General features: G+C 68.9%; 3 protein-coding genes across 5 annotated transcripts in view; 1 reads left to right on the top strand and 2 right to left on the bottom strand.

Moving 5' to 3' along the window:
* Positions 1–644: 644 nt before the first annotated feature.
* On the bottom strand, positions 645–1890 carry TIMM29 (translocase of inner mitochondrial membrane 29). Its single transcript, XM_075916171.2, has 2 exons — positions 1761–1890; positions 645–1380 (listed from the first exon to the last, which is right to left on the bottom strand). The coding sequence occupies exons 1-2, from the start codon at positions 1867–1869 to the stop codon at positions 755–757; spliced, it is 735 nt and encodes a 244-aa protein (XP_075772286.1). The 5' UTR covers positions 1870–1890; the 3' UTR covers positions 645–754.
* YIPF2 (Yip1 domain family member 2) lies at positions 1869–7872 on the top strand. 2 transcript variants are annotated; one of them, XM_075916169.2, is made up of 10 exons: positions 1869–1952; positions 2561–2612; positions 3463–3602; positions 4105–4185; positions 5513–5600; positions 5831–5947; positions 6644–6810; positions 6891–7073; positions 7266–7356; positions 7554–7872. In XM_075916169.2, exons 2-9 carry the CDS (start codon positions 2582–2584, stop codon positions 7353–7355), a joined length of 897 nt encoding a protein of 298 aa, XP_075772284.2. In that variant the 5' UTR covers positions 1869–1952; positions 2561–2581; the 3' UTR covers position 7356; positions 7554–7872. The 2 variants fall into 2 exon arrangements, with proteins under 2 accessions (XP_075772284.2, XP_075772285.2); XM_075916170.2 differs by having other exon boundaries at positions 7251–7356.
* Positions 7873–8501: 629 nt separating this feature from the next.
* Positions 8502–16931, bottom strand: part of CARM1 (coactivator associated arginine methyltransferase 1) — a 28412-nt gene continuing 19982 nt past the window's right edge. Inside the window, exons 7-16 of one of the 2 annotated variants that reach the window (XM_075916166.2) lie at positions 15578–15668; positions 14911–14992; positions 13497–13582; positions 11994–12083; positions 11076–11213; positions 10724–10813; positions 10004–10110; positions 9363–9440; positions 8948–9019; positions 8502–8860 (exon numbers count right to left, since the gene is read on the bottom strand). In XM_075916166.2, the coding sequence (XP_075772281.1) occupies positions 8724–8860; positions 8948–9019; positions 9363–9440; positions 10004–10110; positions 10724–10813; positions 11076–11213; positions 11994–12083; positions 13497–13582; positions 14911–14992; positions 15578–15668 (971 nt within the window). In that variant the 3' untranslated portion in view covers positions 8502–8723. The remainder of the gene's footprint in view (positions 8861–8947; positions 9020–9362; positions 9441–10003; positions 10111–10723; positions 10814–11075; positions 11214–11993; positions 12084–13496; positions 13583–14910; positions 14993–15577; positions 15669–16931) is intronic. The other variant, XM_075916167.2, reaches the window with a different exon arrangement.

The raw sequence follows: 16931 nt of genomic DNA, 5'->3' as shown, positions 1-16931 counted from the left end.
GAACAGAGCACTCACTAAGTGCCCTGTTCTGTGTCACTTCTGAAGCACCGGGCACTGGCCGCTGTCAGAAGACAGACCCCTGGGATAGCTGGGGGAGGGGATGGGACACTGCAGCCAGGGGATCCCAAAGAGGGAGCACCCCCTACTGCATCCCCACTGCCAGTTCAACTAGCACACTGCTCCACTGAGGTCACCCACCCACGCGGCGGCTGCGAATTTATCTAAAAGCACAAGGAAGTGGCTTCCCTTAGGAATGCAGCCCCTTCACGTGACCCAGCCTTAGGCTAAAAGGCCAGGCACGGGCCAGCGTGGCGACCACAAGTTCAGGAGAGCCCGGGGCTATCTCATCCCAGTAACTGCTCAGAGGTCAACGTGACGATCACTGGAGCCCTGTGCAGATCTACTATTTGTATCTGCATTCGTACCCACCTACATGAGTCACAGAGATCCACGTTCGCATCCACGGATGCAGATACCCGGGGCTATCAAGCGGATCGCCACAGATTTGCAGGGCTCTAGATACAACATCTGTATCCACATCCGTGTCTGCAAACGTGGGCTGCGAGGTGCCCACGGATGTAAAGCAGGTATCTGCAGATTTGCAGGGCTTTAACGATCACGGCGCTAGCTCAGATCCGCACAAGTGTATTTCATTCCAGGATTTATTTCACGTTTCATCTCCCCGCCCTCCCCTAGATTTTCGTTTTCTGCTGGTTCTCAGGGACGATCGATCGCTTTGTCCCGATTAGTAGTTTCAGGCTGCGTGAGGCGACTGCTCCTTTTCCGCCTGCTCGATCTGCTCCTCCGTCAGGATGACAGGCTTGTACTTCTCCTCAAAGAGTTTTTCATTGGCCTCCGAGCGGAGGCTCTTGGCCGAGATGGTCCTGAGGTGCCCGGGGAGATATTTGAACTCCTCTTCGTTGATGTCCGGATCCTTCATTTTCAAACTTAAAACCCACCAGCGTCCCAGGAATCCCACGTCCAGGATCCGTCCAGGAAACTCCGTCCAGCGGGGCTGCAGGTGTTTGCAGTGGGCCTGGTACAGAGCAGCTTCCGCATCGAACGGGGCCTGGTAGACGAGGGAGAAGAAGACCAGGCTCTGGTAGCGCAGCTGCCCTTGGTTCCGGAGCTTCATGAGGCGCTGGACGTGCCCCTCGGAGCCGCCGTTCCGGACCCAGGGGGAGAGGAGGAGGAGGGTGCCCGCGGCTTCCAGCAGGGAGGCCTCGAAGGAGGGTTCGCAGGGGACCTTGAGGCTGCAGACGGTGGCTCCGGCCAGCAGCGAGAGGTACAGGCCGGCTTTCCCAGGCCGCTCCCTGGCGCCCAGGGCCACGTCCCGGCAGGCGTCGGCGTAGTCGTGCAGCAGGCTCCGGCACCACAGCCCTGCGGGGGGGAAGGTCAGGGGCTGCCGGCGGGAGGGGCGCCCCCAGCCCCCTTGGGTCCAGCTCGGGGGGGGACGGTCCAGGCAGAGCTGGGAGCAGCACCCGGGCCGCCAGCGCCCCCCCGGACCTCCCCTCCCCCAGGACCCTCCCCCCCGGGCCCCCCTCCCCCCCGGGCCCCCCCCGGGGACGGCCCCTCCCCCCAGGCCCTCTCCCCCCCCCCCTCCCCTCCCTCCCCCCCCCAGCCCTCTCCCCCCCGGCCCCCCCCCCCCTCCCCCCCCCCAGGACCCTCCCCCCCGGCCCTCGGGACACTCCCTACCCCCCGGGCCCTGACCTCCGAGCCCCCCCGACACTCCCCCCCCCGGGCCCCGGGCCGCGCCTCACCTAGGCGGCTGGTGCCGATCCGCTGCCAGCGGCTCCCGCCCCCCGCCATGGCCGGACCGGAAGTGGTTCCCGCCCGGCCGCGAGTCGGGGACGGACCGGGCGAGACCATCTCGGGCTGCGGGGGGGGAGGTGCCGGGCTCCCCCGCGCGGGGCGGTGCGCGCGGCCGGGCAGAGCGACACGCAGCAGGACAGGTAGCGGGGGCTGCGGGGGGGGCTCAGGCGGGGGAGGGGCCAGAGGGGGAGGGGCACCCTGCGTGGTCCGGCCCGTGACGCTGCCCCCTGAGGGGTCCGGGGGGGCTCATGCCCCTCCCCGCCCAGGCAGGGCCCCGCGGCGCTGCTCCGCCCTGCCCGCTCCCTGCCTCAGTTTCCCCCGCTGGGGCCCACGGGCCCGGGGCACCCGAAGCAATCGGCGCGGGGGGTCGCACCCCCAGGAGCGGGGCAGGACCCCGCGGCCGGAAAGCTGGGGGGGGGCTGCAGCCTTGTCCCGGCCCCCCCGGCCCCGCGCGCCCCTGGCCAGCCCCCCCCCCCCAGGCAGCTTCTGCCACGTTGGCAGGGCAGGTGCGCGCCGCCCCGCCCGCTCCCAGGGCCTGGCCCCCCCGGGGCGATTAGAGCTGGGGGGCAGGATCCCACACTCGGCCGGGGGTGCAGGGAACCGGGGTGACTCCGGATGTCGCTGGCGCCCAGTGGGACCGGGGGCAGGACCCTGCCCGGCGCCTCGCCCCCCCTCGCGGGAGCCGCGGGGTCCCCAGGCCACAGCGCTTCCCCCGCCCGTCACACGCCCCTTTGCTTTGCCCCCGCAGCGGTGGCCCCAGCCCGCGGCGATGGCAGCCTCCGACCAGCTCCAGTTCCACGGTGAGCCGGCCCCGCCGTCCCCTTCCCCCCCGCAAAAGGGCGTTAGAGACGGGTGCGTTTCCGCAGGCTGCTCTGCATCTCTGGCCTGCGATGTTATTGCTTCCTCGGGGTCACTAGGCCTAGTGGCAGGAGCATGGGTCTATGACTGAGGAGCCCTGGGTTCCCTGCCTAGCTCTGCCATTCCCGCCCCTTGCCCCTACTTCCCCACCTGTGAAATGGGAAGAATGATAAAGAAAAGCCATGCAGTGATCAGCCAGTGAGCCTGCGGAACTCCCCCCACAAGCACAGCCTGACGCCAAACACTGCCCAGGGCCGAGATGAGGACAGAAGGCGACTGTGGATAAAAAGGGTCCAGAATCAGGAGAGTAAATAGGCCAGTTTGGAGGGTTATAAACCCTGATGCGACCTTGGAGGGGCAGACACCAGACGTAACCGCTCCCTGGCTGGAGCTTAGCCCAGTGCTGCCCCCTGCAGGACTCCTGGCATCTTCCCCTGCAACAGCTGGTCCCGCCCCCAGGAAAGCAGCCCCACCGCTGCCCCCAGCTGTGGGACTTGTGTTCCGAATCGGCCTTGCCCTGGCTGCGTTGAAACCCGCGGAGCTGATGGGCCCTTTCCCGCTCTCCCTCTTTCGGGGTTGGACGTGGGCCTCCCCAGTGAGGACGAGGGGTGGGTGGGGGGGATACTTGGCACGCTCCAGGGGCTTGGCCAAGGCTGCGCAGGGGCAGGGATTGCACCGGCGGGGGCTGGTCGACCGGGTCCAAGAGAGCAGCATGGACGGGGCCTGGTCTGTCCCGGCCGCCGCGGAGCAGCCAGAGAGCCCCCTGCCCTGACGCTGGGGGTCGCCCTGCAGAGTTCGACGAGGCGGCCGACTTGCTGGCCATGGACCCGGACGCCACGACCACCAGCCTGAGCGGGCGGCAAAGCCAGGTGGCCGTGAACCTGGGCTCCAGCGAGGAGGGGGAGCTGGGGGAGGAGACCGATAAAACCGAGGTGAGGGGAAAAGCTGCGGGGGGACAGGGACGGGCTGGCTTGGGGGGCTACAGGCACCTTCCCCTTGGGGGGTGCCATCCCCGACCCACCCCAGCACCTGGCGGGCTTAGGGGTGGGGGATGGGACATGGCCTTGCCCTTCCAGGCGGGGGGGGGGGGGGGGGGGCAGGGACACAGTATTGGACTCCTGAGCTTTCAGCCCCAGTTGCCCCACCAGTGGCGACTAGAGGTAGTTGCCTTTTGCTGGGCCAGGCAGCCAGGAGGGCCCCCCCCCCCCCCCCCACCAAAACCACCAGCCCAAGCACGTGTTCAAAGCCTCCCTGAATCGGGGCCCTGCCCGGCTGCAGAGAAGAACCTGGCTCTGACGCGGGGGGGGGCTGAGCCAGGGCCCTGGGTCCAGCAGAGCGGCTGCTGGCTCGTGCGGGATGCCGGGGCAGGTCTCTGCTGGGAGCCAGGCCGGCTCGGCCCAGGGACCGGCCCCTCACCCCCTTCCCCCCACGCAGCTCCTGAGCGGCCAGAAGCAGCAGCCTGGATTCTGGACCTTCCAATATTACCAGACGTTCTTCGACGTCGACACCCACCAGGTACCAGGCGCAGCCAGTAACCCCGCCCCCTCCTGGGACCCCACCCCGCCCCCTCCTGGGACCCGCCCCTCCTGGGACCCCGCCCCGTCCCGCCCCTCGGGGCTGCAGGAGCTGGAAGTGCAGCCGGGGCAGGAGATGGTGCCAGATGGGGGTTGGGGGGAGGCTCCCATGGCAGCAGCCCCCTCGTGGGTCAGGGGCTCCTGGCTCTGCACGTCAGGCTGCGGGTGGCCTCACTGCTATGACACCAGCTGCCTTTGTCTTCAGGGCAGGAGCTCTCCCCCCCCACTCCCCCCAGGGCAGACCTCAGCCGGGGCAGGCAGCTGTGCCAGGCCGTGCTCGCAGGAGGGAAGGGCTCTTCCCCCCAGCAGGGAAAAGGCCCCTGACCAGGGCCGGACAGTGCTGAGGCCTGGCCTGGCGTTTGGCCCCCGGCACCGCGGGGCTGGACGGACGAGGGCTCTCCGGCGCTGAAGGCCGCTAGCTGCTGCGGCTCGCGCTAAGGGTCCGGGCCTGCGTCCCGAGGGTGACTCACACTCCTCCTACCGCCCGCGCTGCCCGGCTGAACCTCGGCCTCCTTCCCCCGCCGGCTCCGGGCCCAGCCTCCGGATCCAGGGCAGCCTAGCCCCACGGCACCATCCCACTGAGAAACGGGGGGACGCTTGTGGGACTCAGCTGAGGTCTTGCCTAGCAGGGCCAGCCCCGGGCTCTGGGGTGGAGCACACGCAGCAGCAGCCTGCCTGCCCCAGGGGAGTTACTGGGACCGGCCCGGAGGGGAGGGGGAGGGGGGGTGTCTGTTCCACTAGGCGCGGCCCAGCCAGCACTTGCGGGTGAAGCGGGCTCCATGGCTGGGGGCGTCCCGCTAACCCCGGTCTGGTCCTGGCCGGGGGGGGGGGGGGGGGCCACACCTCCCGCTGACCCCGGTCTGGTCCTGGCCCGGGGGGGGGGGGGCGCACCTCCTGCTAACCCCGGTCTGATCCTGGCCGGGGGGGGGGGGGGGCGCACCTCCCGCTGACCCCGGTCTGATCCTGGCCGGGGGGGGGGGGGGGCGCACCTCCTGCTAACCCCGCTCTGATCCTGGCCTGGGGCGGGGGGGGGGCCGCACCTCCTGCTAACCCCGCTCTGGTCCTGGCCCGGGGGGGGGGGGGGGGCCACACCTCCCGCTGACCCCGGTCTGGTCCTGGCCCGGGGGGGGGGGGCGCACCTCCTGCTAACCCCGCTCTGGTCCTGGCCCGGGGGGGGGGGGCGCACCTCCTGCTAACCCCGCTCTGATCCTGGCCTGGGGCGGGGGGGGGGCGCACCTCCCGCTGACCCCGGTCTGATCCGCCGCCAGGTGCTGGCCAGGCTCAAGGGGTCCCTGCTGCCGCTGCCCGGGAAGAACTTTGTGCAGCACCATTTACGGAACAACCCCGACCTGTACGGTGAGTAGGGCCGGGCCCCCCTGGTCCCCGACCACCCTGGGCAGCCAAGGGCCCCGGTCTGGCGCGCCCCTTCGCCGGGGGGCCCTGCCGCGGGGTGGAGCTGGGACGCCCCCAGCTGGGGGTCTGGCTGGGCCGGTGCCTTGGCCAGCCTGGCTCAGCTTCCTCGGGGGGAACTGGGGGAGCTCGGCTCCTGGTGCTGGACCTCCTAAAGCCGCCCTCGTGCCTCCCAGGGCCCTTCTGGATCTGCGCCACGCTGGCCTTCACGCTCGCTGCCAGCAGCAACGTGGCCAGCGCCTTGGAGAGACGGAGCGACCCCTCCTTCCGCTACAGCCCCCAGTTCCACAAAGGTGAGAGCCAGCGGCCGGGAGACCAACCCAGAAAGGCGGGGCCACGCAGTGAGCCAACCCAGCAGCCTGGTGCCTCCCCCCGCCCCCACTCCCTTCCCAAACCCAGGCTCCTGGCTCTGCCCCCTGCTCTGACCGCTAGGGGCTGTATTGGGGACCCCCAATGACACTAACAGGCAGCAGGTTTCAAACAAACCAAAGGAAGTTTTTTTTCGACACAGCGCACAACCAACCTGTGGAACTCCCTGCCGGAGGACAGGGTGGAGACCAGGACTAACAGGGATCAAACAGAGCTAGATCAATTGATGGAGGTTGGGTCCATTCACATACCAGACGCTGGGACTGGGCGCCAGGGGAGGGATCCCGGGATGGTTCCCTGTTCTGTTCGCTCCCCCGGGGTGCCTGGCTCTGGCCGCTGGCAGCAGCCAGGACCCTGGGCGCCTGGTCGCCGAGCCGCTGCCCATCTGCTCATTGGGGACTCGGCTGCCTGCTCTGTCAGAGGGGCAGTGAGGTGGGGAGAGCCGGCTCCAGGCTACAGAGACAGAGCCACAGTGGGGGCAGGTCCCGGGGCCACCTCTGCCGTCCCCCGCTCAGCGACTGCTCCACTGGCTGCATCCCTGCCGCTTCCCACCCCGGGCTAGAGGGGCCTTTGGCTTGGCCCTGCCGGCCCGCGGTAACCGGCCTCTCCCTTCTCCCCAGTGCCGGTGGCGGGCGCCGTGGTCTACTGCTACGCCTGGCTGGCGCCCCTGGCGCTCTGGGGCTACCTGCAGTGGCGCAAAGGGCTCAGCGGCCAGGTGGACTCCTACAGCTTCCTGGAGACGGCCTGTGTGTACGGCTACTCGCTCTTCGCCTACATCCCGGCCTCGGTGAGCCCCCCCCCGTCCCGCTCAGCGGGCAGCCCCGCCTCCCCGGCCCACTGACTCCCCTCTCCCCTGCCGCCCACCAGATCCTGTGGCTGCTCCCGGCCGCCTGGCTCCAGTGGCTGCTGCTGGCCTGTGCCGCGGCGCTCTCCGGCTCCGTGCTGGTGCTCGCCTTCTGGCCGCTGCTCCGCGCCGACAGCAGGGTGGCCGCGCTGGCCCTACTGGCCGCCATCCTCGCGCTCCACGTGCTGCTGGCTGTCGGCTGCAAGGTACGTCCAGAGCCGCCGGCCGGCCCATTCCCGGGGCAGAGAGCCCGGCTGGGCCTGGTCTCCCCCGCAGCGGGATGCAGGCCCTGAGCGTCCTGTAGTAGGGGGGAAACTGAGGCACAGGAGGGGGCAGGGCCAGCAGCCGCCCAGCTGATCCCCCCCTCCTGTTTCTTTCCGTAGCTCTATTTTTTCCAGGTGCCGCACAGCACGGCCCATCCCTCCCCCCCGCAGCCCAAGGTGCCACCTCCGGGCCCGGCCAACACCTCAGGCCCCCTGCACCAGTGAGGTAAGGCTGGGGGTGCCTGAGGGAGGCCCAAGCTCGCTCCGGTGGCGGTGGTGGTGGTGGGGGAGGGGTAGCTCTGCCACGGAGCGAGAGCCTGGGGCAGGAGAAGGGCACCAACCCATCTCCCCCCGGTCCCTGGGCGGCCGCCAGCCGGGGAGACACGGAACCTCGTCCCTCACCCTGGGCTTCTCCGTTTGTAGGTGCGGATCCCAGCGCCCCTGCTGGGCCAGAACCAGGCTCCGGGCCCCCAGCCTGTCGGTGCCGGGCAGCAGGGCCTGGGACGCTCAGCTCCTCCCACCCATCCCCTCACCTCTGCGGCAGCCTGGCTGGAGGAGGGGCCCTGAGCCCCAGGGACCAGCCCAGCAGCGACCGAGCCGCAGTCCCGAGGCTGGGACCTGCGCCCCAGGAAACCCGCTCCCCCCTGCCGGCGCCACCGCTCGCCCTGCCCCCGGCCAGAGCCCACGCCGCGGGCAAGGCCACTCTCCACACCAAGGGGATTGAAATAAAGCAGCTGGGGTGTAGCCCTGCCTGGGCCTGGTTCCTGGGGGGGGGGGGGCTGGCGTGGCAGGTCGCACGCTCACGAGGGGGCAGCAAACCACCAGCCTGGCACCAGACGTCAAAACCCTTCTGCTTTATTGGTACGACAGCAGCTCCCCTCCCCCCGGCCGCCCCCCGCAGCCCAGCCCAGCGCAGCCGGGCCGGGCAGCGCAAGGAGAGGCCCGTGGAACACGCCATTCCTTTATTTCGCTTGCTCCAGGGGCCCTGCCGCCTCCTGTGGAAACTCACCGGGGCGCTCGGAAAGGAAAGGAACGACAATCCGCTCTGCCGGGGCGGCGGGTACGCGACCCACGACAGCGCTGGCCTGGGGGCTCGGGGCTTCCGCGGGCAAGGCCGGCTCTGCCCCACAGCGGGGGGCTGGCCGCCCAGCCTAGCGCTGCTCCGGCAGCCGGGCGCGTGGGACATTCGAGTGTTGGCTCCGGCCGCGCCCGCGTTCTCCGGGAGGCAGGTTCCAGACCTGCTGGCTGCCGCCTCGGGCCTCGGCAGAGACAAGGGCCACGGAGCTAAAAACCCTCCCCCGGGGCTGACGGCGCTGGGGGCTGCCCGCCCTGCAGCCGGGGGGCACGGGGAGCCCCGCGTGGGTGGCTATGGAAGATGGCGACTAAGGACTTTGCTACATGATCGGGGGCGGGGGAGCTGAGGTTCGACATTTCATAAAAAACTGTCCGAGTCCGATATCAAAGAGCGGAGAAGCCGGGGTCGGCGAAGGGCCAGGAAAAGGGCCTGGCGGGCGGGGGGGGCACAGTTTGTCCTGGGAAGGGGCTTGTCTTCATTTGGTTTCCTGGCGCTGTGCCGCAGCGGGCGGAGGTGTTTTAGCTCCCATAATGCATTGTGTTGGTGGTGATGGACATGGGGGAGGCCATGGAGATCGCCGGCCCCCCCATGGTGAACTGGCTGTTGACGGGGTAGTGCGCGCTCGAGCCGCCGCCGCTCTGGCTGCCGGAGGAGCCTGCAGGGGAGAGGAGGCGCCGTCAGAGCCGGGGGTGCCGGCAGCTCTAGGGCCAGCGCCGGGGGGCCGAGCTGCCCGGGGAGTTACCTGGGACGATGCCTGTGCTCATGATGGAGCCCATCCTGGAGTGCGTGTGATTCACGATCCCGGCGCTGGCCGCTGCGGGGAGACACGAGGTGCTGGTGAGCAGGGAGGGGCCCACGCCCCCCAGGCACCACGGGGGTCGTGGACCCAGCCCAGGGCTACAGCTGCCTCCCTGCCGGTTCCTGAAGGCGCCTCCCCTCGGCTCGAGCGCTTCTCGGCCTTCCCTGGCTCAGGCGCCTTCGCTCAGGGCCTGCGGTGCCGCTCGCTCTGTCCAGGCTTCCCGACCCCGCGGGGACACGCGGCCTAAGCTCACAGCTGGGGCCCCGACAGCCCCATTCCCAGCAGCCACTGAACCCCCCACCAGGGCCCCCCCGTTCCAGGGGCCGATCCCCCGCCTGGGGCCTCCGTCCGGACTCACCGAGAGGAATCAGGTTGTTGTGGCTGGCGGAGCCGCTGCCGATAACACTGCTGAGGTCGTAGGCTGTGGGCATTCCTGCTGGGGGGAGGGGGGGCTCAGCCATGGGACAGGGCCCCCAAGCCCAGCCCAGAACCCACCCGGGACTGGGGGCCCCGCGGGCTTGGGAGGGGGCAGCCCAGGACAGGCCCCGGGGCTGGGTGGGCGCAAAGCCTCAGCGCCCGCAGCCGGCAGGGCCCCCGGTGGCGACTGGCCGGCTGGGTTCTCTGGCAGGGGAGGGGCTGGAGGCTCAGACAGGGAGCCAGCCCCCCACTGCTCCAGGCCTTGGTTTCCCCACCTGTCCCGGGGGCGCAGAGGACACCCAGCCCATCGCAGCAAGGACCCGCCAGGCCCCCGGCAGAGCGGCAAGGGAGGGAGCCTCCCAAATCCTGGCCACGGGGCCAGCCCCAGGCAGTGCCCCCCCCCGCCGCCCCCGGCCTTAACAGCCACCCCCCCCGCCACCACCTTACCAGCCACGCCCCCCCCCCCCCGCCGCCGCCACCTTACCAGCCACCCCCCCCCCGCCACCACCTTACCAGCCACGCCCCCCCCCCCGCCACCGCCTTACCAGCCACGCCCCCCCCCCCCCGCCGCCGCCGCCTTACCAGCCATGCCCGTGCTCATGTTGTAGGCGCCGCCCGTGTTCCACATGTTCTCTGACGGAGACGTGTAGTGGGAGCCTGGCGGGGGCGAGGGAGTCGTGCCCGTGTACCTGCCACACACGGGGGACGTGAGCCGCTGCTGCCCAGCCCCAGCCGGTAGCGGGGACGGGGAGCCGGGAGAGGGTGAGGGGGCTGGGCAGGGAGCCAGCTCACAGGGCAGAGCAGGGGCGGGGGAGCCAGGCCAACGGGTTGGGGGAGGGCAGCAGGAGGACCTGGGAGCCGGGCCAGCGGGGGGACTAGGGAGCCAGGGTGGGTGGGGTGGGGGGGCAGGGGGGGGGGGGGGAGATCAGGGAGCCAGGCCAGCAGGGCAAAGGAAGGCGGGCGGCTGGGGCAGGGAGCCGGGCAGGGCGGGGAGTCAGGGCGCCAGGCCAGCAGGGCAAAGGAAGGCAGGCGGCTGGGGCAGGGGCCAGGGAGCCGGGCGGGGCGGGGGAGTCAGGGCGCCAGGCCAGCAGGGCAAAGGAAGGCAGGCGGCTGGGGCAGGGGGCAGGGCGGGGAGTCAGGGCGCCAGGCCAGCGGGGCAAAGGAAGGCGGGCGGCTGGGGCAGGGGCCAGGGAGCCGGGCGGGGCGGGGGAGTCAGGGCGCCAGGCCAGCAGGGCAAAGGAAGGCAGGCGGCTGGGGCAGGGGCAGGGGCCAGGGAGTCGGGGCGCCAGGCCAGGGCCGTACCTGAAAAAGGGGTTTTTCAAGTCGAGGAGGTTGCTGGACTTGGAACCCGTCTGATCCACCTGGGCCACGATGCTGATGTCGTAGCTTTGTCTGCAGAGAGGGAGACGCGGGTCACGGCCCAGCCCAGCCCAGCCGGCAGGTGGCACCGGGCACAGCAGGCGGGCAGGGGAGCCGGGGAAAAGGAGACGCCCACTGGGACCAATTCTGCCTGTGACGGGGGAGGGCGTCTGGCCTGATCCCCGCCATTCCCAGGCCTTCGGGTGTGCACTGTCTAGCCAGGCTTGCTGGGCGGAGGGGAGGGCTGCCTAGTGGTTAGAGCAGTCGCTGGGCCAGCTCTGCCCGGCCGCCCCACCTCTTGTTGGCGATGAGCAGGCACGTCCCTGAGAGCGTGTCCCCGGCCTTGGCGAACAGCGGAGACTGGAACAGGCACCGGACCTGGTACCAGTGAGTCAGCGGCTCGGTGGGGGCCGTCGAGAGCCACACGGTCATTCTGGGGGCGAGAGGGGACAGCGCCCGGTTATCGACCAAGGCCGGGACTGGCCGCCAGCCCAGCCCAGCCCAGCCTGGCCAGCCGCCCCACGTGGCCGTTCCCCACAGCCCACCATGCTGGGCACAGGGGCAGGAAATCAAGGCCCAGCCCCGGCCCCCGGGCGGCAGACAGGTTACTCTGGAACCCGCGAGGTCTCTGATCCCGGCCTCCCCTGCCACGGACTGGAGCCGAGTCAGCCCCGGCTCCCCGGGGAGGGTCCCGCGCCCGCTTGGGAGCCATGGCACCGCTCCACCAGCCAGGGACACTGAGGCAGATAAGGCAGGCGGGGCCAGAGTTGGCCGGGACAGGCCACGTCTCCCCCCCCCCCCCCGAGCCGGCCCGGGTTAAGCACGGAGAAACTCAAAGCATCCTCAATCAACATACACGATGGCAGACAACACAGCACCTCCGGCCAGCCAGAACGGTCGGCTACAGTCAAATCTCTTTAGGAAGAATCTGGCGGGTGGGTCCCCCCCCCCCCCCGCAAATCCAGGGAGTCCTGGCTTCCCCGGGCGCCCCCCCGCCCCCGCCCGCCCCGAGTTCTTCCCAAAGAAGTCTCACTGCAGCGGGTTAGGCAAAGCGGGACGTTATGGAGACGGGAGCACAGGGGAAAGGTAACGAATCGGAACTTGCCAGTCGATTGCAATGTAGACTAGGAGCGAGCGCCACTTATTTGTTTTACACCCCCCAAGCTCTGCGGGGAGGGAGGGGCAGGCTCGGCCTGGTCTCTCCACCACTTACATTGAACCAATGAAGGCTACATCAAACCAGAAAGCCAAGCCGTGCACTAGGCCTGAATGCAGCATGTGGAACTTGAAGGGGATTTCTATCCTGCAAGGCAAGGAGGGGCCGTTAGCGAGCGGGGCCGCGGAGTCTCGGCCTGCAGCGGTTGCCCCCTCCCTCCTACCCCCCCCCAGCCCTCGCCCGGCTCAGCGGGGGGCCGAGCTGCAGAGCCCCATGGCCCAGCCACACTGGGGCTCTGGGGACGGGCCCAGCCGGGGGTCTGTGTTTGTACCCGTGTCCAGGCAGGGACTGGTGCTCCCCAGGACTACCGTAATTCCCCTAATACTGTAGAGCACCCCGGCATTACCGTAATTCCCCATATCGATCCTGTACAGCACCCAAGACAACAGGCTCTTGGAGGGCGATTAGTGTGCCGTCTGCTACCGTAATTTCTACAATACTGTACCGTGTCCTGCACAACGGGGCCCAGGGTGAGCCGGCACGCCTAGGTGCTACCGTAATTCCCTGAATACCAAACAGCGCACAGCACAAGGGGGAAGGGGGGGTTACTGGTGTGCCTAGGTGCTACCGTAATTCCCCTGCTCAATGCCGTACAGGGCCCAGCACTGAGTTCGACTCTCGCTGGCTGGTGGGTTTCCCTTCAAGGGGCTCCCCCGCAGGAAACGTTTCCAGACCAGGCGGAGAAGAGGCCTGGCCAGGGGAGGGGGAAGTGGGGCTGCGCTCTAGGAGGGTCAGTGCTGCCGTGGCTGACAGGCCCCTCCAAACGCCATCTCCCCTCTAGCTGCCACCCCAGCCCCACAGGGCGGGTGAAGGGGAGGGCCCACGGGCAGATCACAGCCAGGGCAGGACCCGCCGAGCATGGCAAGCGGCTGGAGGCTGCAGCTCTGAACCCAGCAGCCTTTGGGGGCCCCCTCGGTTTACGGGCCCTACACAGCACGGCCCAGCTGGCGCCCAGATACCGGCGGGGCTCAGAGCTGTGATTGGATCATCTCCAGCGACGCCCGACTCGCTTTTTTACAGCCCACTGCAAACTCGGGGCCTGCCGAGTACCACGGTGAATTCGGAACCGGGCCGGAGAGAGCTGGGGCTGGCCCATGCCTGTTCCGTGGCTCCGTCCCAGGGTCAGGTGCTGCTGTGTCTCGGGCAGGCCGTGCCTCTCTGAAGTCAGCTAGATCCTCCCCGAAGGATGTGGAGCCACGGAGCGGGGCTAAGGCGAGCCGGGGGGACACTAAGACCCAGGGGTGCCCCACACAGCTGCACAGTCTGCGGATACATCAGGACAGCCCCGTGTGGCAGGAACCCGGGCTACTCACACAACCCTCCAGCAGCACGAGGGATGCGTGGGGGCTGCTGAGCGCGCCAGCCCCACTGCTCTGCCGCCCCTCACTGATGGCAAACCCCACGGGCCCAGGGTCGTGCTCAGCCGCCCGCGCATGGGGCTGGGCTCCAGCCAGCGAGCAGACGTCAGTACCCCCCCAGCCGGAGAGAGCAAACCGCTACCTGTGCAAATCGCCTTCTTTGGCTTCTAAGAAGTTGACCGTGTACTTCACGGATTTAGCCATTAAAATCCTGATATCAAAGGTGTCCTAGGAGAGAGGCAGACTGGTCAGCGTCCCGGCCCGGGGACCGCAGCGCGCCGCCTGGCACAGCGCCCACGAGGTTTGCTGGGAAGGAAACTGAGTCAGGAGCCACGGAGGAAACGGGACTCGGCGGAGTAGCCTGGAGCGTGGCCGGCGCGGGGAGCCAGGCGCAGACCCTGCCAGCATCCCGCTCGGGGAGAACGCCGGGAAGCGCAGAACCGCGCTGTGAAATGCGGCCACCTCTGGGGAGAAGGCAGCCAATCTCAGGGCAGCGGGGATGCAGAGGCGGCACTAGCGCCCGGGGGCAGCGGGCTGAGCTAACGCCCCAGCTCGCATGGCCTGCGCCAGGGTCCTGAAGGGTCACTCGACGATAGAGCTCTTCAGGCAAGAGGCGGCCCTGGCGCAGCGCCCCCCAGTGCTTGGCAAGTGGGCACAAGCCGTCTCCTTCACTGCTGCCTGGCTCCGCCGGGGAGGGAAGGACGCCCAGCCCGCTCAGAGCCCTGACCCCAGGAGAGGGGCCAAGGAGCCTGCTTCGACAGCCGACACTCGGCACAGAGGGTCCCAGAGCAAGTCCCCACCCCAGGGCCCACGCAGAGTGAGGCCTGGCCCGGAGGGATGGGACAGGCCAGCCAGGGGCCCAGAGCAGCAACACTTCACCAGGGGGAGGCCCCTGCACAGCCTCGGAGTCTGAGAGCCCATCACCAGAGCATCTGGCCACTTGTTTCTTGGAGGCTCATCACACAAGAACGTGGGAGCAGCCAGAGGCCCATCTAGCCCAGTGTCCTGGCTGCCGACAGGAACACAACAGGGACTCATCACGTGATCCTCCCTGTCACCCATTCCCAGCTGCACAGAGGTGAGGGACCCCCGCCCCGCCCCGCCTGGGTAAGAGCCAGCGATGGACACAACCTCCATGGATTTATCTAGCTCTTTTTTGAACCCTCTTAAAGTCTTGCTCTTCACGGCATCCTCTGGCGAGGAGTTCCACAGATTGGCGGTGTGCTGCGTGAAGAAAAACTTCCCTTGGCTTGTTTTAAACCTGCTGTTCATTTCATGGGGTGAGCCCAGGTTCAATGACTTCAGTACATGAATTAATGAATGACTTCTCAAAGCGAGTCAGCATTACCCGCCCCCTTGAGGGATAGGGAAACCGAGGCACGGGAAAGGCAGAGCCCAGCCCACAGCCCAGGGTTCCTGCACCCCAGTCTGGTGCGCTGCCTGGACTGGGGACCAGTCACCAACATCCCACTCTACAGCGGCTCCACGCGTCCCCCTCCTGCGCCCGTCTATTGCCCCCCACCCTACTGAAACGGCGGCTCGTTCCCGCCACTCACCACCACAGGCTGCCTGAAATACTCATCGACCGCGGCTCCTCTGAGCGCCGACAGGTCCACCCCATGGAAGGACGGCTGGTACCTGCAAGAGGACACACCATGGACGCTACCTGCGTGGAGTCTCTCGATCTCTCCGGAGACTGAGCCCGGGCACCAGTCGCTTCCCTCCGGGGTCCCGCGCAGACACCAGGCAGGGCAGCCAGGTCACTAGGGACCCAGCATCAGCAGGCAGCAGCTCGGGAGCCTCTCCTGCCGGGTGGACGCCACGCACGCGGGGGCTTCCCTGGAGAGCCCAGGCAGAGGCAGCCCCCACAGAACCGCCTCACCCTGGCACGACTGATGGAGCTCTGGGCACCAGGGCCCTGAGGAACTGGGCTGAGGCTGGGCTCCGGGGTCCAGAGGATAATGCCAGGGTGGGCTGGAAAGGGGGCTCTGGTAATTCCCCAGGGACTGGTGCCAGCACACGCCTGGTCCAGGACAGGGCAGGGGGCTGACGTGGGCGTCTCTGCCAGGACCCACGGCGGCTGGATGGCAGAACCGTGCTGGGCGGGGAGTCCTGCCTGCTCCCTGCGGCCAGCCTGAGCTTGGTGCCACTGTGCCCCCCTCAGCGCTCTCCGGCCCCCCCCAGCATGCAGGGCACCAGCCTCACGGCAGGGCCAGGACTCACCAGAAATTGGCCTTTGTAAACTGCTCCATGTAGAGCTGCTCGTCCGTGAAGGGGGCCAGGTGCACGTCGCCGATCGTGGGGAACATGTTACCTGGGAGGGGGCACAGGTCAGTGACCCACGGGGCCGGGCCGAGTCTCCCCCTCCAGCACAGGCTGCCCCCAGGCCACTGGGAGGCGTTTTCCCTCCCAACCGGTTCATCGTCAGAACAACTGGTCAAAGGAGACAGCTCCTAGGCAGGATCTCCGGCCGGACTACAGCTCCCACAAGACACCAGGGCCTGAGGGAGGCCATGATGCATTATGGGAGATGTAGTCCAGCCAGTCGCCAGCAGACAAGGCGCACACTACAGCTCCCACAAGGCACCGCGCCGCTTGCTGGCAGCAGCACAATCGCGCTTCCGAGTTTTCAGCAGAACGTTTCAACCAACGAAGCCAATTCCTTTGCTGTTTGCTGGGATCAAAGGCTTCCCAGGGGATTTCCCCCACCCGGCCCCGCCCCTTTCCAGGCGCTCTGAGCCCAGGCAGGGGACGCATGAGACTGGGGCCCAACGCGCGCGCGGCTGCGGGGCCGGGCCTGGTTCCCTGGCCACCCCCCACCCCAGCAGCAGCTGGCTCTGCTCCGGGCCAGTTCGACCGGCAACGCACGGGGGGCTGTGGCGCCGGCACCAAAGCGAGATCAGACTAAGGAGACACGGCCCGGCGCTGCCTGGCGGCTCTGGGGACGGACGGGCGCCGAGCCCCCCAGCTGAGAAACCGAGGAGCGTTCTCGCAGCGCGGCCGGCGGCAGCCGGGCTTACTCTCCGTACTGCTGGGCGAAGGGCCGCGGCTGCTGGGGGAGGGGCGCGCGCAGACGCTGCTTCCCCCATTTCTGTCCCCTTCCTGGACGCCCCCCGCCGTCAGGTCGCCCCGCCCCCTTTCCCTGCCCGCCCCCTGCTCCTCCAGGCAGGTCACTGCTGCCCCCTGCTCCGGCTCGTTCACACCCCAAAGCAGGCGGCTTTACAGCTCCACCGCGAACTCAGGCTAGCCTGGCGGGGGAGTTGCCGAAGAGGCCAAAACTTCTTGGGCTCCAGCCGAGTCCTCGGTCCCAGCGCTGCGCGTGGCGGTGAGGTCCCCGCCCTCAGGGAATCGCTCTGCCACCTCCCTGCCCGGCCCCGATCGCTCACCGAGCAGGCTCGGAAACCCGCGTCTCCCACACCGGGCGGAGCACGTGCTGCAGAGAACCGCCCGGCGCCAGGCTGCAGCCAAGGCCCACGCCCAAGGGGCGAGCTGGCTGGGCCGCCTGCGCCAGGCTCGGACGGCACCGGCCTGGGAAGGGCTGACGGGGGCCGCAGGGAGCCTGGACCAAACAGATTTC

The sequence above is a fragment of the Pelodiscus sinensis genome, chromosome 31 (assembly GCF_052426305.1).
Source record: "Pelodiscus sinensis isolate ZL-2025 chromosome 31, ASM5242630v1, whole genome shotgun sequence".
Taxonomy (NCBI): Eukaryota; Metazoa; Chordata; order Testudines; family Trionychidae; genus Pelodiscus; species Pelodiscus sinensis.
This window is presented reverse-complemented; position numbering and strand designations above follow the sequence as displayed.